The sequence below is a fragment of the Neoarius graeffei genome, chromosome 27 (assembly GCF_027579695.1).
Source record: "Neoarius graeffei isolate fNeoGra1 chromosome 27, fNeoGra1.pri, whole genome shotgun sequence".
In the NCBI taxonomy this organism is placed as follows: domain Eukaryota; kingdom Metazoa; phylum Chordata; class Actinopteri; order Siluriformes; family Ariidae; genus Neoarius; species Neoarius graeffei.
The window spans coordinates 33001294-33025099 of record NC_083595.1 but is presented as its reverse complement, the minus strand read 5'-3'; the positions used below and the strand labels follow the sequence as shown (position 1 = coordinate 33025099).

Sequence of the window (23806 nt, the reverse complement as noted above, 5' to 3'; positions counted from 1 at the left end):
TGTTTCTGTACTTAGTTTTGTTGAACTTTTCTCTCACTTCATGCTGTACTTTCAGCTTTTGCAAATTACATTATTACATTTCTAAACACCACATCACTACATGTCTCTGTCATATGTCGATATAATTTTTGCAACATGAGGTGACCTTCACTATCAAACAGCTTCGAGGAGTTGATATAAATTCTCCACAAATCTGTCCCATTCATTGAGGCAGTCTGTATCATGACAGCAAGCTATTAGCCTTTAACTAACTTGTATTAGTTACAAGTTAATTATTATCATGCTAGCTAACATTTGACAGATAAGCAAATGCTGAATTATTGCTTGTTCGCTGTATGTAAGGTTTTTCCTCATTCAAAGTTGTGCTTTGACTTTTATCAGAGGTTTTATTTTGATGAATATTGAGGACTTTCACCACCCTTGACAAAAAGTAAAAGGGAATAGAATCAGTGCAGACATAACATCATTAAAGCATATTGTTAATGATCCCTCTCGGCCACCTCGCAGTCTCTTAATCTGAATGGCGTCTGGCATACGGACCGTTATTGACAGGTGGTGTATCTACTTGTATCACGTTCCTCTGCATCCTGCTGCCCTAAGGACCCATGTAAACTGAAATTAATTGTACTTGAGACAAAAAAAAATTATACCATCATTTGCACCATCCATCCATCCATTATCTGTAGCCGCTTATCCTGTTCTACAGGGTCGCAGGCAAGCTGGAGCCTATCCCAGCTGACTATGGGCAAGAGGCGGGGTACACCCTGGACAAGTCACCAGGTTATCGCAGGGCTGACACATAGAGACAAACAACCATTCACACTCACATTCACACCTACGGTCAATTTAGAGTCACCAGTTAACCTAACCTGCATGTCTTTGGACTGTGGAGGAAACTGGAGTACCCGGAGGAAACCCACGCGGACAACATGCAAACTCCGCACAGAAAGGCCCTCGCCAGCTGCTGGGCTCAAACCCAGGACCTTCTTGCTGTAAGGTGACAGTGCTAACCACTACACCACCGTGCCGCCTTGCACCATCTCATCTCATCTCATTATCTCTAGCCGCTTTATCCTGTTCTACAGGGTCGCAGGCAAGCTGGAGCCTATCCCAGCTGACTATGGGCGAAAAGGCGGGGTACACCCTGGACAAGTCGCCAGGTCATCACAGGGCTGAAACATAGACACAGACAACCATTCACACTCACATTCACACCTACGGTCAATTTAGAGTCACCAGTTAACCTAACCTGCATGTCTTTGGACTGTGGGGGAAACCGGAGCACCCGGAGGAAACCCACGCGGACACGGGGAGAACATGCAAACTCCACACAGAAAGGCCCTCGCCAGCTGCTGGGCTCAAACCCAGGACCTTCTTGCTGTGAGGTGACAGTGCTAACCACTACACCACCGTGCCGCCTTGCACCATCTATTTGTTGTAAATTATCTTCAAATCTGTAACTGTTTTCCAGCCAGGATATTGTATACTAGCAGGTTACCCAGCGTTGGCCGGGTTTTGCAAAATTCTGGGTTGCCCCCAGACTTTCATGTCAAATTTGGTGAAGATCTGTTGAGAAATGCTGATGTTAACCCAAGACAAGCAAAAATCCAAGCATCCACCACCCAGGGACCCACCAGGGACCCCCTGGGGCCCGTACATTAATTTTGCTTATATCTTCCGGATCATCCCCAGACCTACTTGCCAAATTTGGTGAAAATGTGTCGAGAAATGGCGACATTAACTCAAGACAAACAAACAAACAAATTATATAGATTTGTATCTATAACAGAGATGAACAAATCCAGTATGCTTGCCCCGTCTCATGTTTTGCTTGCTCACAAACCTAAGTGACAAAGGAAAAAAAAAAGGTAGTTAATGTAATCTAATGATATAAGGCAAATTACAGACTACGGAAAATTACTGTGTTCATTATAATCATTATCCTCTTGCCCAGTTTCCACATACCTGCATCTTTCTGTTTCTGAACAGAACTACAAAACTACACTGTTCAGCAGCCAAGGGAATGACGTCTGTCTACTGCATTAGTTGGCTCTTCATTTGTAGGATACAGATCTTTCCAGTGGCTCATCTGTTATATAATGGACTCTGTAATACACAAACCACCTGTAATAATAAAAGATAATAGGTGTTGTGTTGTTTTGTGTTGTGTTGTGGAGACCTGGGTTCTTTTCAACACATTTAAGCATGTCTTGCTTGTGTTGACATGTGAGCTTTTACACTTGATCAGACATGTCTGAGACAAACAGGAGTAATGGGACCAGAGCTCAAGGCCAGAATAAAGTGCTTTAGTCCCAGATTTGAACAAAGAATGGTTTTCCTGAATAAGGGAGAGCGGGGAGACTTTGGACAGGGGAGACTTGGGACAGTTTGGATTCCCATGAATTAATTTCAACCAATCAGGTTTTAGATTATATCAGAAGTTAGATGTTGCACCTGAGAGTAACCTACTTCCTTTGGAGCTATGAAGCTGGACACTGCAGTCAGGTCTGTGCAGTTAAATACTTTTGTCAACCAAAACTTGTATTTTCTACTTCGCCTCCACCTCTATTCTGTGGTGTAATGTACGCTAGTGAATTTGGGATTTGTTAGGAATTAAAGTATGTTGTCTAGAGTTACTGGTTATAGTGTTATTGATTAAACTTCAATTCTGGGGAAAGAAAAAAAAACATTGCAGGATTTTTTTTCTCTAAATGTCCAGATAGGGAGAGTTGGGACAGTTCATCATGTAACAGTTTTTTTCTTGTGGTTTGCAAACATAAAATTGTTTAAAATTCTTTGTTAAAAATGTGGGCGTGTCCCTGCACGAGGATGAAACTTATTTCATTCCTTCTTGAGAACAGAACTGGTTTGTCTCCTCAGGTTTTGGGTAAACTGACATTTTACTATCACTGTACCAGCACTGTGTGTTTATACAGTTCATATGTTACACATTTTGATAATAAATAAAAATTAAACATGTAGGTCTAGGTATTTTATTTTTGTTCCATGTCTCCCCTCTATGTCCCAAGTCTCCCAACACAATGTCCCATGTCTCCCTGCAAAAAATAATGAGAGAAAAAGTGAAGCCTGAAGGCCAGTATATGCGACAAGCTGAGACACTAATGTTGTGGTAAGTGGGAACAGTAAATCCTCTCTAATGCAATATGAAAGTGACACTAGCTGGAAAGAATTTCACACAATCTACAAAAGCTGAAAACTTGTCCAAAGTCTCCTCACTCTCCTCTACATCTTTGTAAACAGCCATGTTCAGTGAGCTCATTTCAGCTGAATTTTTGTTTTCTTTTTACAATATTACAATATTTTCCAGTGGTGTAGTGGTTAGCACTGTTGCCTCACAGCAAGAAGGTTCTGGGTTTGAGCCCAGCAGCAGACGGGGGGGATTTCTGTGTGGAGTTACATATGGCTCCTGTTTAATCATACCTTATCTCATATGAGCATTATAGCACTGTAAAGTCTTAAACAGCTACTGTAACCAAATATTCCAAGCACAGGAGCTCAATAAGCCTACAGAAAAACAGGCAAATTTAATTTCAGACATTCATAGCGTTTAAAAAATGTGATAAAATCTTTCCCATTGCTTAAGGGAGCACTCTGGCTATGGCATGTGCAATTAGTTTATAGCTTTGCCAGTATAACTGATTGTCATAATACACTGTCAGACTTAGTTAACTAACAGATCAATAATGTTTCAGTTTCTTTCCCTCATTCAACATCTGTTGTTTGATGTCATTATTGTGCATGTTATCTCGCTTACCCTTATCTTATAGAACATTTTAGAAAATACCCACAATGCAATGGTAGGGCACTTAGCATACTCTATCATATGGAAATGCAACCTATGAACAAAACATGCTATATAAGTAAGGATTAAAACACAACAGGATGTGCTGTTGACAAGGTGATGTGATGAGGCCTGATATAAAGTGGGGTTACTCTTGATTTTTTCTATTATTTTTCTATAACAGCACATACTAAAGTGTTTTAAAGAAAACCACAACACCTCAACAATTATAGGGTAGTCACACTAGAGGCGGAATGAGCCGGAATGCCGTCGGAATTAAAATTCTTCGTATATTCCGGGATATTCGAAGTGCATTCTAAAAATTCTGACTGCATTCTGAGTGCATTCCAAACATTCGGGCCCATTCTTGTGGCTGGCTCGAATGTTTTGCTCATGCTCAAAGCATTCGAGGTGCATTCGAAGAGGAGAAATATCGAACAGCATTTGAAGTGTATTCTAACTGCATTCTGACTGCATTCTAAATATTCTTACGGCATTCGAAACATTCTGATCGTGTTCAAGGGAAAAATCTAAATGGCAAGCCACTTCAAATCCTGCCAGAATGTCCCGAATGTGCCTCGAATGAGCCGGAATGCACCTCGAGTGCATCTCGATTGCTGCCGGGATCTATTTCGATATTAAAATAGTTCAGCTGGAATGCACTTCGAATGCTGTCTGAATATTTTGATCGCCACTCGAATACATCTCGAATGCAGTCGGAACGTCCCGATTGGCCCTCGTATGAGTCCGGATGTGATTCAGAACACCACCAAATTGCATAAAAACACGGCTAGCTGCCGCTGGAACTTCAGTCTGCATTGAGGAGTCGCCTGCTCAACATCAACCTTTTGTACATTGTTTTAAAAAGTTAAAAAAGTTTCCCAAGTTTCTCACGTCATGCCACCAAGGAAGAAGGGAGCCAAGGTCAAGAACTCCACCACTGGCTGTGGCCATGGTCGGATCTGATACCTTCTGGGTTTTCTCCTCCTAATGTTTCTTCTCCTAGCCTCCTCCACATCTCTTTCAAGCAGGTCTTGCTGGAGGACAGCAATCTGGAGCAAAGCAACATGGACCAGGGGGTCCATACTCTATGGTGTCTGGGCTGAGACTGATGAAAATGCTAGATTTGGCAAAATTTTATACCCTATCGGGGACCATTCCGGTGTCATTCTTGGTACACTCGGGACATTTGTGTTACATTCTAAGCACATTCGAAGTACAGTCTAAGTATTCGAGCTGCATTCTCTTTGAATTCTTAGATGTTCTAAACATATTTGGCGGCTATTCCAGGAGTGTTCTGACTGCATTTGAGGTGAATTCATACAGCATTCAAGGCACCTTCCAACCCGACTTCGGGGGGTATTCGGGCAGCAATTGAACCGCGCTTGTACGGCATTCGAAGTGCATTCTTAATATTCTTACTGCATTCTAACAGCATTCTAGGTATTCCTACTGTTTTCCAACTACATTTGAACTGCATTCGAAAGCTAATACACCTGGAATGTGCAAGAATCATTTGAGGCGGGTTTGAAGTGCATTCTAAGTATTCAAACGGCATTCTTACAAAGCTGTCAATTTGAAATTGTGGCACGAATATGGCCCAATTTTGAAAAATTTTTCATTCCGGCTGGTTCTGCTTGATTCCTGCTAATTCCAAATAAGTGTGACGGGGCCTTACACATATCACATATTCTTAAATCTACTGATAAGCACATCTATGTGAACCTGCAATTTGCCGAACAGCTTGACTAACTAACACCGAGGTTTCAGTGTACAAATAAAAATAAAATTAATCAACATCTTCTAGTGTAGTGGTTCACACTGTCGCCTCACAGCAAGAAGGTTCTGGGTTCGAGCCCAGTGGCTGATGGGGGCCTTTCTGTGTGGAGTTTGCATGTTCTCCCCATGTATGTGTGGGTTTCCTCTGGGTGCTCCGGTTTCCCCCGAAGTCCAAAGACATGCAGTTAGGTTAACATGGGGTGACCTTGGGCTGAAGTGCCCTTGAGCAAGGCACTGAACCCCCAACTGCTCCCTGGGCGCTGTAGCATAGTTGCTCACTGCTCTGGGTATGTGTGTGTGCTCATTGCTCACGTGTGTGTGTGTGTGTGTGTGTGTGTGTGTGTGTGTGTGTGTGTGTGTGTGTGCGCGCGCGCGCATGTGTGTGTTCACTGCTTCAGATCGGTTAAATGCAGAGGATGAATTTCACTGTGCTTGAGTCTATATATGATAAATAAAGCCTTCTTCTTCAGAATCAGAATTACTTTATTAATCCCTGGAGGGAAATTCAAATTTGCTACCAAGCTCCTGAATCAGAGAAGAAGTAAACATGTCTAAAAATAGAAGATAAAATCATCTGAAAAAAGAATAAATAAAATAAATTTAAATAAGTTCAATAACTTAAGTAAAAGCAAAATGAAGTGATTTTATATACAATGATTCTTCTTCTTTTGATTAATCAAAATAAATAATTAAACAGTGTTGTGATATTGTAATCTAATCCAGCTCCAGTTGTAATTATGTATTCTATTACTATTTTATTTTTTATGGATACTAATTACTATTTTGTGAGTGGTGCAGCCCTGAAGAAAATACTACTATGCCAGTCACCTCAGAGAATCTGTAATTTCAACCAGAGCCTCTCAGTGCATGATATATTAGATTTACATCCCTCATCAAAAAATTCCAAACTAAAAATGTTAACTTTTAACTTTCATCTATGATATTGAATCTTGGCATCAACTCACTGGAGGCAGCCATGTTTGTTGTTTACAACAGAGCGACCTTCAACCTGCACATGTGCAATGTACCATGCTATTGCTTTTTTAATCCTTTTTTAAATTCTATCTATCTATCTATCTATCTATCTATCTATCTATCTATCTATCTATCTATCTATCTATCTATCTATCATCTGCCTCTCTAGGCATGATCATGATACGTAGATCTACACACAAAGAAATGCTCGCAGAGCCACAGCTGTGACTCAAGTTGGCCGTATAGTTTGAAATTGTGATGTCAGTTCATGGTATATCAAGGATACACCATGACTGACTCGCACCATATCCATTTTTTTTTTGACATCGCGAGATCCATCCATTATCTGTAACTACTTATCCTGTGCAGGGTCGCAGGCAAGCTAGAGCCTAGCTGACTATGGGCGAGAGGCGGGGTACACCCTGGACAAGTCACCAGCTCATCGCAGGGTTGACACAAGCAGCCATTCACACTCACATTCACATCTATGGTCAATTTAGAGCCACCAATTAGCCTAACCTGCATGTCTTTGGATTGTGGGGGAAACCAGGGCACCCAGAGGAAACCCATGCAGACACGGGGAGAACATACAAAGTCCACACAGAAAGGCCCTCGTCGGCCACGGGGCTCGAACACAGAACCTTCTTGCTGTGAGGCGACAGTACGAACCACTACACCACCGTGGCACCCCAACATTACTTAATCAATGTTGGAACTATTTTATGTTATGTGAGCCATCCTTGGCCAATCCCTGCACAGGAATTTTTTTTATGAGGGATATAAAAAACGATATTACAGCCCTATTATAATCACATATAACATGATTACTATCTTGAAAGAAGAGCATTTGGATTTTGGCTTCAGGCTTCTGTTTACATTTTTCCAGTCCACAACTGAGCTCCATCCTAGCTGAAATGATAGCTAGTAGAATATATTTTTCTTTCCCTATAGCTCCTTTAGAACACATGCTGTAGATATGTACAAATCAGAAAGACCAAAAGTAAACCAAAACATCACACAAAGTAAAGTGTGCCATCTGTGAAAGGGTTGAGAAATGTTGAGCAGAAAATATTACTGAAAGATTTATTGAAATATTTCTGTGTGTCTGTGACGTGTCTTTGCTGTAATTCCAATTTGTGCTTCTATGTAGGACAGACTAAGTGGAGCATGGAGCAGCTGAGAACATGGAAACTCGGTGTCCATGGTGATTCAAAACAAACAAGTCAGATGCTTAGGTGTGAGTGTAGTCATGTACAGTTATTCCAATAAAAATAAACAGCTTGCTTACTTATGCATTTGATGATATCAGGGTAATACAAACAGAAAAAAAAAACATTCTTCTGACTATCACTATTACTTGGAACATGGAACCATGAGGCACATACATGTCTATTACTCATTTTAAAAACTTGTTTTTGCAAAACGGAAATATGCTTTTTCACTGTCTGTCTTAAGTCTGGCTTTAGTACCAAAATATATCCAGATTCAATGCACAGTAGTTTATGAGGCCTGTTTTTTTATTTATATATAGCTGTACGTATTTGTATGTATGGTTTTTTTGTGTGTTAGATATCAGTTGGTGTAAGGGTGTCTGTCTATGTGTGTGTGTGTGAGAGAGAGAGAGACAGCAGAGCAGATGTGGCTGTGTTGAGAGAATGGGTTAAATAGTCTTACTCTCGATCAAAGTCTCTCAAAAACCCTGTTACGTCACCGCAATAATTCAGTGGTGAGTCTTTCTGTGTGTTTCAGAGAGAGTTGAATGAGAGACTGGGAGTGAATGAAGGAGCCTGTGGGCAGATAAATCAATAATAGGTAGTAGCGTCCTTACTTAAAAAAATGGTCTTGCTCATAAAAAGCAGAGGATTCTGGATGTTTTCTTTACACAGACAGCAATCATGTGTGCTACCTCTTTTCTTATATTCCCTTCAGTTCTGCTGTACAGTGATAACCTGGCCATATGGTAAGAACAATTTATAGTCTATTGTGTCTAATGAGGTTCTTTTCTTTTCTTAGGATTTTGCAGTTGAAACGTTTCCACAGGAAATTATGCTGTATGTACTTGTGCATGGTTCAGTGTTCTGCAAGAGTTCTTCAAATGTTTCTTTCTTAAATCATTAAATCATTCTTCCTCTGACCTTGCTGCATACATGGATAAAAAAAAAAAAAAAAAAAAAAATATATATATATATATATATATATATATATATATATATATATATATATATAAAACTCCATATATATATATGGAGTTCAGATCTCCATAGACGTATTAGTCATTAACCATTGCCTGGTGATGAGTGTGCTCTGGGATATGCAGATGTATGTTGAGAGGGGAGGGAAGGGTCACATGAGGATCCAAGGTTATGCTCGAGGTTATGGTCCACCGCCGTTCAAATGCTTTCTGCTCCATGGTGTTGTTTCCCCAAATGAGAAAAGCAGAAATCAGATAAGTATGCCAAGAAAGGATGGCTGGAAATGCTATTTGGGATTAAACTGAGGAATTTGAAATTGTTATGTTCTATTTAGAGACACCTCTATCTGAAAAGTAAATTAGATATATTTTATTTTGTAGACAGAAGAAAATAAAACTGTTTTAGTATTGGTAAGTAATAGTATCAGTAATTATGAATAATGAGATAATGAGAGCTAAATCCATTGAGTAGCATTTCTGTCTCACAGTTCCAGGGTCCAAGGCTTGAGCTTAGGTTACTGTCTGTGCAGAGCTTCTTACAGTATGTTCTCCGTGTGTTAGTGTAAGTTTCCTCGAGTTTAAATCACATTCTGAAAAACTTGTTGGTGGGTAGATTGGCTATGCGAAATTGCCCCCAAGCATGAATCACATGAATCAGTGTGAGTGAGTGAGAGAGAAAGAGAGAGAGAGAGAGAGAGAGAGAGAGTCCCATTCAGTGTGCATTCTCACCTCACACCCACATCCCATGTTCCCAGGCTTGACTCTGAATCCACCTTGACTCTGATGAGGATAAAGTGATTACTGAAGATAATGAATAAATAAAATGAATTCAGTAGTTTTCCAACAGGCGGCATGGTGGTGTAGTGGTTAGCGCTGTCGCCTCACAGCAAGAAGGTCTGGGTTCGAGCCCCGTGGCCGGCGAGGGCCTTTCTGTGGGGAGTTTGCATGTTCTCCCCGTGTCTGCGTGGGTTTCCTCCGGGTGCTCCGGTTTCCCCCACAGTCCAAAGACATGCAGGTTAGGTTAACTGGTGACTCTAAATTGACCGTAGGTGTGAATGTGAGTGTGAATGGTTGTCTGTGTCTATGTGTCAGCCCTGTGATGACCTGGCGACTTGTCCAGGGTGTACCCCACCTTTCGCCCGTAGTCAGCTGGGATAGGCTCCAGCTTGCCTGCGACCCTGTAGAACAGGATGAAGCAGCTAGAGATAATGAGAATGAGAGAGGAGTTTTCCAACAGAATTCCATCCATCCATCCGCTTATCCATCAGGTCCATGGGAAGTCATTCATCCATTATCTGTAGCCACTTATCCTGTTCGCAGTTGGGATAGGGTCTCAGGCAAGCTGGAGCCTATCCCAACTGACTATGGGTGAGAGGCGGGGTACACCCTGGACAAGTTGCCAGGTCATCGCAGGGCTGACACATAGAGACAAACAACCATTCACACTCACGATCAATTTAGAGCCACCAATTAGCCTAACCTGCATGTCTTTGGACTGTGGGGGAAACCGGAGCACCCGGAGGAAACCCACGTAGACACGGGGAGAACATGCAAACTCCACACAGAAAGGCCCTCGCCAGCCGCTGGGCTCGAACCCAGGACCTTCTTGCTGTGAGGCAACAGTGCTAACCACTACACCACTGTGCTGCCACAGGGGAAGTCATGCACCTTTAAATTCTGCAGTTGTAGAATCATTATATGCTGTTTCTCTGATGTGTATATTCCAACAATGCTTACAGCAATGTTCATGACAGGTGAGTAATGATTGATGGCAGTAATTAGACAGTAGGGCTGCTGATCTGTCTCATTTCTATGCAGCAACACTGTAGCCAAGTTACACATGCTATTATATCACAAAACACAAGCGTTTTATTGTATGCTGAAGGATCTGTGTTCAGGAACTGAATCTGAACATAATGAGCTTCCAGAAAGTCCCAGAGTTTCAGAACACATGGGGTGCTCAAACAACAAATGATCATTATAATCTTTTATAGTGTCCCATTCATGGCATCTCATCCAGGTTGTATTCCCAGTGCTCCTGGAAGAAGCACTGGATCCCTGTGTCCCTGACCAGGTTAAACCAGCTACTGAAGATGAATGAATGAATTGAATTAATATAATCAAGAACAAGGGGTGGCACGGTGGTGTAGTGGTTAGCACTGTCACCTCACAGCAAGAAGGTCTGAGTTCGAGCCCCGTGGCCGACGAGGGCCTTTCTGTGAGGAGTTTGCATGTTCTCCCCGTGTTCGCGTGGGTTTCCTCCGGGTGCTCCGGTTTCCCCCACAGTCCAAAGACATGCAGGTTAGGTTAACTGGTGACTCTAAATTGACCGTAGGTGTGAATGTGAGTGTGAATGGTTGTCTGTGTCTATGTGTCAGCCCTGTGATGACCTGGCGACTTGTCCAGGGTGTACCCCGCATTTCGCCCGTAGTCAGCTGGGATAGGCTCCAGCTTGCCTGCGACCCTGTAGAACAGGATAAAGCGGCTAGAGATAATGAGAGATGAGATAAACTAGAAAGAACAACAGACAGTAGTGGAAACCATGGTTTAAAGATGCCATAGAATGCATTTATTCAGTATTTTAAATTGTTCTCTGATGTTTAAAGAGAGGGTATGCAGGCTTGTAGTACTTGAGTCCAGGATTCGGACTCAAGTCTGACTCGTGCCCTAATTTTAAGGACTCGTGACTCGACTCGGACTTGAGTACTGATGACTCAGACTTGGACTCGGATTCATGTATTAACTGCATTAGGACTCGTAAATTGGAGACAAGGACTCAGATTTTTTCTTTATTTTTTTTGGTAACATGCCATAATAATTTGGCATAATATATTTATATCTACATTAATTTTTGTACTAATTTCATGCAAAAGTGCCACACCTGCGTGCCTTGGCACATGCATCAGATAGATTATCGGGCGCACTCCGGACAGCATGTGCGCCAAGAGGACTCTCGCACCTGCACAGGATTAAGGCGCAATCAGTGCACCTGCAGTGGGGAAAATAAGTATTTGATACACTGCCGATTTTGCAAGTTTTCCCACTTACAAAGAATGGAGAGGTCTGTAATTTTTATCGTAGGTACACTTCAACTGTGAGAGACAGAATCTAAAAAAAAAATCCAGAAAATCACATTGTATGATTTTTAAATAATTAATTTGCATTTTATTGCATGAAATAAGTATTTGATACAACAGAAAAACAGAACTTAATATTTGGTACAGAAACCTTTGTTTACAATTACAGATGTCAGACATTTCCTCTAGTTCTTGACCAAGTTTGCACACACTGCAGCAGGGATTTTGGCCCACTCCTCCATACAGATCTTCTCCAGATCTTTCAGGTTTCAGGGCTGTTGCTGGGCAACACAGTTTCAGCTCCTTCCAAAGATTTTCTATTGGGTTCAGGTCTGGAGACTGGCTAGGCCACTCCAGGACCTTGAAATGCTTCTTATGGAGCCACTCCTTAGTTGCCCTGGCTGTATGTTTCGGGTCATTGTCATGCTGGAAGACCCAGCCATGACCCATCTTCAATGCTCTTACTGAGGGAAGGAGGTTGTTGCCCAAAATCTCACGATACATGGCCCCATCCATCCTCCCCTCAATACGGTGCAGTCGTCCTGTCCCCTTTGCAGAAAAGCACCCCCAAAGTATGATGTTTCCACCCTCATTCTTCACAGTTGGGATGGTGTTCTTGGGGTTGTACTCATCCTTCTTCTTCCTCCAAACACGGCAAGTGGAGTTTATACCAAAAAGCTCTATTTTGGTCTCATCTGACCACATGACCTTCTCCCATGCCTCTTCTGGATCATCCAGATGGTCATTGGCAAACTTCAGACGGGCCTGGACATGTGCTGGCTTGAGCAGGGGGACCTTCAGCGCGCTGCAGGATTTTAATCTATGACGGCGTAGTGTGTTAATAATGGTAATCTTTGAGACTGTGGTCCCAGCTCTGTACAGGTCATTGACTAGGTCCTCCCATGTAGTTCTGGGCAGTGCCATATTAAGCCAATGCGGTGCCCCTGGGCACTATACCTCAAGTGCCCCCCCACCACCACCACCCTGCGCGCACGCGTTCAGTAACCTCCTGCACACACTCACAAACCTTGCCTTTTGCTGTCAAAAATAGTAGCATATACATAAACAATAGTACACATAAACAAGGTCATTCTTCCTCATTGAAAATGTATTAAGTAGGCTACATCAGCCCATCAAATTCACTGAAAACAACCAACGATATGCATGTAGGCATATTGAAATGTCTTATTCAAAAATGAGCAGCATATTTGTATGTCTCAATAAAAACCTTCAAAGCATCCATACTCTATTCTCGTCACCATGGTGTGAACTGATCTCTACCTGGCTTAAAGTGGCTTCACACATATCCTCCTCCCCGCGGTCTCCCTCGCTCCCATCTTCCTCAAGGGGATCCTCGTTGTCGCCGACCCCTCGGCTAACACTGGCTGTGGTTGTAGCATCTCCCCGGCTAGTGCTAGCAGGGCCATCTCCCTCACTAGCATCGCTGATTTCACTAGCTTCGGCTTCAGCGCTGGTAGTGACAGCAGTTGTCGATGTTTTTATAAAAAAAACGATCTAACACTGGAACATTTTTAATTGCAGCTACACGCCTGGAGTCTCTCTTTTTTTAATTTTCTCTTCGCACAACCACTCAATTGATGTCTGTCCATTTTTCATTTCTACCGCGGTTTTTAAAAAATTGATACATTTCACCGTAGGTGGACTGGCTCAACTGACAGGTTGAGAAAGGGGGGTTAATGGTCACATAGGCCACTCTTGCTCAGAATTATGATTATTGTTGTTGTTCTTATGAAATTAGTGTTCATAATGAATTATATATGACTATTTAACAATGTCAAGTGTATAATCATTTTAAGTGTACAAACATTCACAAAAAATATTTTTAAAGTTTCTGTCATGTGGTGCCCCCCCCCACTGGCTGTGAGTGGTTAGTGCCCCTGGGCACTGTGCCGCAGGCCCATATAGTTAATCCGGCCTTGGTTCTGGGCTGATCACTCACCTTTCTCATGATCATTGATACCCCACAAGGCGAGATCTTGCATGGAGCCCCAGACTGAGGGAGATTGACAGTCATCTTGAGTTTCTTCCATTTTCTAATAATTGCACCAGCAGTTGTTGCCTTCTCACCAAGCTGCTTACCTATTGTCCTGTAGCCCATCCCAGCCTTGTGCAGGTCTACAATTTTGTCCCTGGTGTCCTTAGACAGTTCTTTGGTCTTGCCCATGGTGGAGAGGTTGGAGTCTGATTGATTGAGTGTGTGGACAGGTGTCTTTTATACAGGTAACGAGTTCAAACAGGTGCATTTAATACAGGTAATGAGTGGAGAATAGGAGTTCTTCTTAAAGAAAAACTAACAGGTCTGTGAGAGCCAGAATTCTTGAGTATTGAGTTGTGTTGCTGACACATTACCAAGCCTTATTTCCTTGTTTGGTTTCCTGATCCCTGATTTCCTGTTTCTCGTCTTTGATTCTGCCGAGTCTACAATAGCCTGTTTGTGCCTATTGCCTGTTTCATCGTTTTACGATTTTGCCTGCTATTCTGGATTGTTTACCTGCCTTCACCTGTATTAATAAACACACCTTCTGCACTTACATCCATCTCCCAACCATTTCTGACAGAATACTTCACACTCCCTGACAAAGAGAAGCACATTCACCTGTTCATACGTCATGTTCAGGAACAAACTAATGTTAATGGCACTGAAACAGGCACTGTCAGATGGTGCGGTTGGAGTGTTGGACTTGACTCGGATCAAATGTTGCTCATTTAGATGTCTAAGCAGGCTCACTGTACTGATATTATAACTAGAAGACCAACCAAAATGATGAATAATGTCAGCTAGCTAGCAAATGGTAGCTCAGACAGTCATGACTCATTTCCTGACAGTGGTTCAATCAATGTACTTGTGAAAATTATATGACTACAATTTAGCATTTTACATATCAGTTAATAATGCTGTAATTGCCACTTTGAGTTAGCCAATGCACCATCTTGTGCCCAAGGCTCCTGACATTAACAAGTTTAGTGTCCATCACCAATATGGGTGGGTGAGAAATATGGACTGGCTCCAAGGCCTCTACTGTGCAAATTCTGGTTCCAGGGGGCCCGTTCAATTTCAGGACAAAGCAGGAGGTAAATTAACAAGCAGGAAACAGAATATTTCACAATATATTTTATACCTATTATTTATTCTATGTGTGTGTTTCAGTGTCCAGAGTCCAGGAAGATAAGTGTCCTGGCCCTCGCTGGAATGTCATGTGTCGCTCCTGCTGTGAGTATGAACTGATCCGTTGTAAGTGTCCATCTCAAAGGACACAGGTGGGCTACGCTGTGCCCTGCTGCCGTAACGACATCCTCCAGTGTGACCCCTGCATCATCCACCAAGGTATGACTGAGTCTGTGCTGAATCTGTGGCTGGGTGGGAACTGATCGAATCAGATTTAATCAGACCAAACACTGTTAGAAAAAGCTGATTTACAAGTGCATATGTGCTAGGTAGGTACTCAGACTTAAAGTACAAATGATATATTTCTGTGGGTACCATCTTAGTGGCCATCCTAGTTAGTTAGTTTGTTTATCCATCCATCCATCCATCCATCCATCCATCCATCCATCCGATAAATGACCCTGCCAGTTACAAACTAGTATCATAGATGGTCAAAAACTTATGTCAATATTTTAACAGTAGAAAAACATTATAAACTGTATGATGTGCATCTAACAACTTTTGTCTATGTTTCTTACATTTCTGAATTATTCTAAATAAGCCTATTGCACCTCTATTAAAGTTCAATATTTTGCATTTTAGGTGTAGTTATAACAAAAGGCAGATTTTTTTTTTAAATCCAGAAAAAAGAGAAAAAACAAACCTGGCACATGAAGAACTGTAATTGTAGGGAAAAAAGGCAAGACTTCGTGATAGGATATTGAAAACCAGGGTTTTATAAACAGTGAGTCATTGAGGGAGTGCAGGTGAAAGTACAGATGAGCTGGAAGTGGCCTAGAATGCTAGCGATGGGGATCTGTGGTGGTGTGGGGTGGAACTGACAGGTGAGACAGGGGACAGGTGACTAGTATTATTTTATTAATTTGACTGCTTACAGCAAACTGCTTGCAAAGACTTCACGAAGTAGCCATGTGTTGAATATTCTATGCCATTCAACACCTTAATTTGGCAAGTTCTACTAAATTAACTAGCGCTCAGTGAGGATACACACATTTGAGCTTGCTATGTCAGCACATAGAGCGACCCTCTGGCTTCGACTCCATGAACAAATATTATTTATTTTTCACCCAGAAGGTAATGGGGATGAAACTTTTACAATTTGGAGTATATATACAGTGGTGCTTGAAAGTTTGTGAATCCTTTAGAATTTTCTATATTTCTGCATAAATATGACCTAAAACATCATCAGATTTTCACACCAGTCCTAAAAGTAGATAAAGAGAACCCAGTTAAACAAATGAGACAAAAATATTATACTTGGTCATTTATTTATTGAGGAAAATGATCCAATATTACATATCTGTGAGTGGCAAAAGTATGTGAACCTCTAGGATTAGCAGTTAATTTGAAGGTAAAATTAGAGTCAGGTATTTTCAATCAATGGGATGACAATCAGGTGTGAGTGGGCACCCTGTTTTATTTAAAGAACAGGGAGCTATCAAAGTCTGATCTTCACAACACATGTTTGTGGAAGTGTATCATGGCATGAACAAAGGAGATTTCGGAGGACCTCAGAAAAAGTGTTGTTGATGCTCACCAGGCTGGAAAAGGTTACAAAACCATCTCTAAAGAGTTTGGACTCCACCAATCCACAGTCAGACAGATTGTGTACAAATGGAGGAAATTCAAGACCATTGTTACGCTCCCCAGGAGTGGTCAACCAACAAAGATCACTCCAAGAGCAAGGCGTTTAATGGTCGGCGAGGTCACAAAGGACCCCAGGGTAACTTCTAAGCAACTGAAGGCCTCTCTCACATTGGCTAATGTTAATGTTCATGAGTCCACCATCAGGAGGACACTGAACAACAATGGTGTGCATGGCAGGGTTGCAAGGAGAAAGCCACTGCTCTCCAAAAAGAACATTGCTGCTCGTCTGCAGTTTGTTAAAGATCATGTGGACAAGCCAGAAGGCTATTGGAAAAATGTTTTGTGGATGGATGAGACCAAAATAGAACCTTTTGGTTTAAATGAGAAGCATTATGTTTGGAGAAAGGAAAACACTGCATTCCAGCATAAGAACCTTATCCCATCTGTGAAACATGGTGGTGGTAGTATCATGGTTTGGGCCTGTTTTGCTGCATCTGGGACAGGACGGCTTGCCATCATTGATAGAACAATGAATTCTGAAATATTCCAGCGAATTCTAAAGGAAAATGTCAGGACATCTGTCCATGAACTGAATCTCAAGAGAAGGTGGGTCATGCAGCAAGACAACAACCCTAAGTACACAAGTCATTCTACCAAAGAATGGTTCAAGAAGAATAAAGTTAATGTTTTGGAATGGCCAAGTCAAAGTCCTGACCTTAATCCAATCGAAATGTTGTGGAAGGACCTGAAGCAAGCAGTTCATGTGAGGAAACCCACCAACATCCCAGAGTTGAGGCTGTTCTGTACGGAGGAATGGGCTAAAATTCCTCCAAGCCGGTGTGCAGGACTGATCAACAGTTACCGGAAACGTTTAGTTACAGTTATTGCTGCACAAGGGGGTTACACCAGATACTGAAAGCAAAGGTTCACATACTTTTGCCACTCACAGATATGTAATATTGGATCATTTTCCTCAATAAATAAATGACCAAGTATAATATTTTAGTCTCATTTGTTTAACTGGATTCTCTTTATCTACTTTTAGGACTGGTGTGAAAATCTTTTGATGTTTTAGGTCATATTCATGCAGAAATATAGAAAATTTTAAAGATTTCAATAACTTTTTCAAGCACCACTGTATATATATATATATATATATATATATATATATATATATATATATATATATATATATATATATACACACTTTTTTTTCCCAAGAGTGACTGTTACATAAGTTAGTGATGGACAAATGACAAGTCCTTTGAAAAAATGTCCTTAGTTCTTGTCCCCTGCCTCAAATGTCCTTTTTGACACGGAGCAAGAATTGACTTTGCGTCTCTTTTCCTATTCTCAGGCTGCAATGTGTTTGATAACTGTAAGAGATGTAATAATGGCACATGGCAGGCAAAGGATGATTTCTACATCAGTGGAAGATACTGCACTGAGTGTCGTCAGGGATGGTCTGGAGGGGACTGTCTCAGTGAGTGTCTTGGTCCAGCACAGATTTCAACAAGTTTTGATTTAAAAAAAAAAAAGTTAAAAAAAAATTTGTAATTGCGTTCACATTGCTGTTTTTCCCTTCAGCATGTGGACAAGTTATACAGAGGCGTCAAGGTCATGTGACCCTGGAGAGTTATCCAATCAATGCAGAATGTGACTGGACACTACAAGTCAGCAGAGGATCGGCCATGGAATTCAGGCAAGATTATGACCTAATGCCAAGTTCACTTACTTCAGAACTCCTTTATTATGTAATTTAATGTTTTATCTCTTGCAGGTTTACAATGCTTCATTTGGAGTTTGATCATAGATGTCGATATGACTTTGTAGAGCTCAGAGATGGTGACAGCATTCACTCGCCTCTGATTGGCCGATACTGTGGAGACAAAATCCCACCACCGATCAGGAGCTCAGGAGACTCCCTGCACATCCATTTTGTGTCAGACGGCTATAATAATTATGACGGTTTCTCTGCTACATTTCAGGAACTCTCAGGTGCAGTTTACAAACACAGGTATCTATGTGTCTGGTTCAAATGACAGAGTGTATTTTTTTAATTACAGAACACATATTGTATGCCCTCACTAGCTTGGATTTTTGTGTTTGCAGTGTGCAGCCCCAATCCGTGTATGAATGGTGGTGTTTGTTCACTGAATACAATTAAAACTTTCCACTGTGCTTGCCAAGCAGGTTTCACAGGCCTACACTGTGAGAACGGTGAGTGCCACTGATTCGTTGTAAAAAATTAAACTGTACGTAGTAATTATGTGAATGAGATAAAGCTGCAAAATGGTGCAACTAAAAATATCATTCTTGTGTGGATATCACAACCCACCTTTTTTCAGAGTTATCATATTTATTATTAAGTTATGAGTTGTTGATTGGTTACTCAAATATAATGGGTTTAATCCAAACTTCATTAATTAAAAAAAAGATCTCTCTTAGAAAAAAAAGGTTCTTTAAAGGTTCATTAAATAATTAAGTGTTCTTACTTTCCTACAAAGGATCTGCAGAATCTTTAAGGAAGACACAGCATTTCAGGGATCTATTTTACAGTATAGTTTTGGCCTATAAATAATGTTAACTTGACTCAGAGTTAAAAGCGATATCATTGTCATTTAAATGATATGGGTTGAAATGAAACCCCAAGAAAATTCAATAAAAAGTGGCCTATAAATAATGTCAACTTGGACCAAATGTGATGTTGGTGTAATGTTCAAGAATAATTAACAGTTATTCCATGAAACCAAGTCGTACATGAGCTGATAGCCAACGAGGCGCGTAGCACCGAGTTGACTATAAGCCATGTACGACGAGATTGAGTGGAATAACTGTTTTATTATATCCACATTCACTGGATTTTGAGAAACAGAGCATTTTAGTTTCTACTTTCAGTAAATTTGATAAAAATAAATGAAAACTTGATGTAAACAAACCAGCAAAATGACAGGAACAATTTGTGAAAAATGCTATAATAATAATAATTCTTGAAAAATAAAAAAAGATACGTTCTTACCGGACGGCACGGTGGTGTAGTGGTTAGCGCTGTCGCCTCACAGCAAGAAGGTCTGGGTTCGAGCCCCGTGGCCGACGAGGGCCTTTCTGTGCGGAGTTTGCATGTTCTCCCCGTGTCCGCGTGGGTTTCCTCTGGGTGCTCCGGTTTCCCCCACAGTCCAAAGACATGCAGGTTAGGTTAACTGGTGACTCTAAATTGACCGTAGGTGTGAATGTGAGTGTGAATGGTTGTCTATGTGTAAGCCCTGTGATGACCTGGCGACTTGTCCAGGGTGTACCCCGCCTTTTGCCCGTAGTCAGCTGGGATAGGCTCCAGCTTGCCTGCAACCCTGTAGAACAGGATAAAGCAGCTAGAGATAATGAGATGAGAGATGAGATGTTCTTACCATCAAATACTTTTATTCCATATTTGGTTGCTTTTTTTTTTGCATTTTTTTGGGGGTGGTGGCACAGTGATGTACTGGTTAGCACTGTCACGTCACAGCAAGAAGGTTCTGGGTTCAAGCCCAGTGTGTGGAGTTTGCATGTTCTCCCTGTGTCTGGTGGGTTTGCTCCAGTTTCCCCCACAGTCCAAAGACATGCAGGTTAGATTAAATCTTACCTCACTGGATGATCTCAAATGGTAAACATGTAAATGGGACATGCTCAAGCCATCAGTATACTGTGGCGCTCTGCAAGGAAGTATTCTTTGGCCATTATTTTTCTTATTTTATAATAATTATTTTAAAAGCAAGTTGCAAGCATGGTCTTTTTCTTTATGCTGATGATGCTGCATTCGATTACAGTAAGTAAGAAAATAGATTAAGTGCCAAGCTTCAAAAAGATTCAGGTTGGTTGTCTGACAATAAATTGTCCCTTCATTTAGGGTTAATTTCTTCAACCCTACAGACCTGGTACTGGGTCCAATAGAACGCTACTATAATTATCTTCTGGTAAAAAGTTTTTAAAAATGCTGTTTTGGTAAGTTCTATACTTACTAAAACTTTTGTAGTGTATATGTATTCTGTGGAGTGGCACGGTGATGTAGTAGTTAGCACTGTCGCCTCACAGTAAGAAGGTTCTGGGTTCGAGCCCAGTGGCCGATGGGGGCCTTTCTGTGTGGAGTTTGCATGTTCTCCCCGTGTCTGCGTGGGTTTCCTCCAGGTGCTCTGGTTTCCCCCACAGTCCAAAGACATGCAGGTTAGGCTAATTGGTGGCTCTAAATTGACCGTAGGTGTGAATGTGAGTGTGAATGGTTGTTTGTCTCTATGTGTCAGCCCTGCAATGACCTGGGATAAGAAAAATAGCACCAGAGACACTGCTGGCACAAGTTCACAATCCATTCTCAGGTAAGATGATAAACAAATGATCTGCAGCAAGTTATGAGTTACGACATATGGTAATTTCACTGTGATTCATGACAGTGCCTGTCAAGTATGACAAGTGCTACATAGATGTAAGGAATAAAACATGATGGGACATGCTGTTATCAGAAAATAATCAATGACAGGGTGGTGTCATGTGGCCTTATGCAAATCAGAGTTAGTTCCTACTCAGATATGTATTATATTCCTATAACCCCAAAGGGTTTTATTTTTTTCCCCAGAAGTTCCACCAAGTATACCACAAAGTTCCAGTGAAAAAGCTGTTACCATAGAATCCAGAACAATATCTTATTACAACTGTGAGTAACCTTGGAACTGGAACCAAGTCCATGCTATGTAGTTGTAGAAAATTAATCAGAACAAGTAATGCCAGGGGCGGCACGGTGGTGTAGTAGTTAGCACTGTCACTTCACAGCAAGAAGGTCCTGGGTTTGAGCCCAGTGGCTGGCAAGGGCCTTTCTGTGCGGAGTTTGCATGTTCTCCCCGTGTCTGTGTGGGTTTCCTCTGGGTGCTCCGGTTTCCCCCACAGTCCAAAGGCATGCAGGTTAGGCTAACTGGTGGCTCTAAATTGACCGTAGGTGTGAATGTGAGTGTAAATGGTTGTTTGTCTCTATGTGTCAGCCCTGCGATGACCTGGCGACTTGTCCAGGGTGTACCCCACCTCTCGCCCATAGTCAGCTGGGATAGGCTCCAGCTTGCCTGCGACCCTGCACAGGATAAGTGGTTATGGATAATGGATGGATTTTGGGGGGTTTTGTTTTTGAGTAGAGTCTTTATTTCATCCTCGGTTGGTTCAGCAAAATTTTGTTTTTTCTCTCCTCATTGTATATGAGCTGATAGCCTAGTAGTACACTAGCCAATCAGAGTGTGCGATTGCTCATATCCAGTGAATGTGGATAGAATAAAAAGCTTTATAGTTCCAAGTTATAGGCAGAATATTATTCTACAGATTTGACTTATTGGAAAATATTTCAATAGCTTTATTATGTTCATAAAAAATGTATTAGCAGTGTCTGGGGAATGTGCCACATTCATTTTACAGTTAAAGGTGTTCCTGGCTGCATAAAGTTTGAGAACCCCTGCTATATGGCACGCTATTCATATAAACCTACCTTGTTTTTGAACAAACAGAATCTGGCTGTGTAATCCCTCAGAAGCCTGCTCATGGGGATCATTTCCTGCTGTATGACAATGGAGGCATTGCTATGGGAGTTCAGTACCGGTGTTATAAACCTTACAAACTCAGAGGAGTCTCACGGAGGATGTGTCTATCCAACGGCACCTGGAGTGGGACAGCTCCTACATGCACCAGGGGTATGGGAGACATGATTCCAGTTTAACTTGTGTATGCTTGGTCATTGATAAGAACTGACAATTATTTCTCACTTTTCTTAAATTTGATGATATAATGAGTATGAAATTCAGTGTGAAGGTCAGTTTGATTGTGAAAAACCTGAAAAAAAGGTTAAGTCAGTGATTTTGGTGCATGTTAACTGGGTTGATGCTCAAAATCTTTGGAGTTTTCCGTCCAAAGTCAAACCCCAAATATACATACAAGCAGAGATGCCTCCTTGTCCTGGTTGGTGGTCCAGATCATTTGTTCCAATTCTCCAAATTTTGGACACCTGTGTTTCTCCTCTGACCAAATACTGTCAGTTGCTTCAGTGTAAGAAGAATTTCTTCAAATATGACAAAAGTAATGCTCTGACTTAAAAATCACTGACTGTACTTCATGGTATGCACATTTTCAATGCTGAGGAAAGGCGCACATTTAAATTATTGCTGATAAGATAAGATAAGATAAGATAAGATAAGATAAGATAAGATAAGATAAGATAAGATAAGATAAGATAAGATAAACTTTTTTCAATTCCTGTAGGGAATTGTGTCCAAGAGCAATATTATACCAATAATGATCTCAGGTTGTCATCATCATCATTCATTGTGAAGGCTTATTTTGGAGCATCTAGTACTGAATACAGTAGTTTTATGACAATTGTTGGAACCCTATATACCATTGCACTGTTGGATTTTCAAATCTGATTGGTCAGAAAGCACTGAATAATTTTCTGTCAGAGCACAGCTTTAGTTTTTATTAATGAGCTCATTCGAATACATTATTGTTTCCATAGTGACAGCTCATTCACAGAGACTTTTATAATTGATGCTCAACCATAATCTAAAGTTAATAATGAATGGCTAAAAAAGGTGTTATTTAATGAAGAAAAAAATCATGGCTATGGTTCATCACTTCTGTAAGAATATGTTTATTTAACATTTATGGAAGGGTCTCCAGTGTGAGCAATTTGTAGTAGTCTGTTTCAGGACAGAGGACTTCTCATTAACATTCTCATTAACATCACAAGCTGTGCTTTTTTCATCTTTGAAGAGAGAGGAAAAAGAGTGGCTAGTGGGGGAATGAAACTGACAACAGGAACTAAATTTTCTCGTAGATGTACCACAACTTTAAAGGTAGACTGACTTTTAGATTTTTCAAGTTTAGGTCATAAAAAGAATTTTCCCTGACACCTGATTATTTTTGTTTAGTGGACCGAAAGCTACTGAATATGAATCACAGACTTCCAATTTTATTCGGGTTTTTAAATAGAACAATTAATTAATTTAGGGCCACATGGCCCTAAATTCTCTGCTATCTTTTCCTGCTTCACCATGACCCAATTCAAGATACTATGTCATGCATCACATGGTGGGCTTTCCCTGTTCTCACAAGGCATTGTGGGATACAAATTTGAAACAGGAGGGAAAAATGGAGGATGTGAGTGTGCAAATGAAACGTGAAAGACCGACTACAGTAACAGAAAGTGA

The 23806-nt window shown here is 41.1% G+C and overlaps 1 protein-coding gene across 3 annotated transcripts in view; it reads left to right on the top strand.

Annotated features, from left to right (window-relative positions):
- Positions 1-2283: 2283 nt before the first annotated feature.
- Positions 2284-23806, top strand: part of pamr1a (peptidase domain containing associated with muscle regeneration 1a) — a 43129-nt gene continuing 21606 nt past the window's right edge. The window contains exons 1-7 of one of the 3 annotated variants that reach the window (XM_060911340.1): positions 2284-2505; positions 14994-15170; positions 17956-18081; positions 18186-18300; positions 18379-18596; positions 18711-18818; positions 22112-22294. In XM_060911340.1, the coding sequence (XP_060767323.1) occupies positions 15041-15170; positions 17956-18081; positions 18186-18300; positions 18379-18596; positions 18711-18818; positions 22112-22294 (880 nt within the window). In that variant the 5' untranslated portion in view covers positions 2284-2505; positions 14994-15040. Of the gene's footprint in view, positions 2506-3032; positions 3131-8339; positions 8517-14993; positions 15171-17955; positions 18082-18185; positions 18301-18378; positions 18597-18710; positions 18819-22111; positions 22295-23806 lie in introns of those variants that run through there. The other 2 variants (XM_060911341.1, XM_060911339.1) reach the window with 2 other exon arrangements.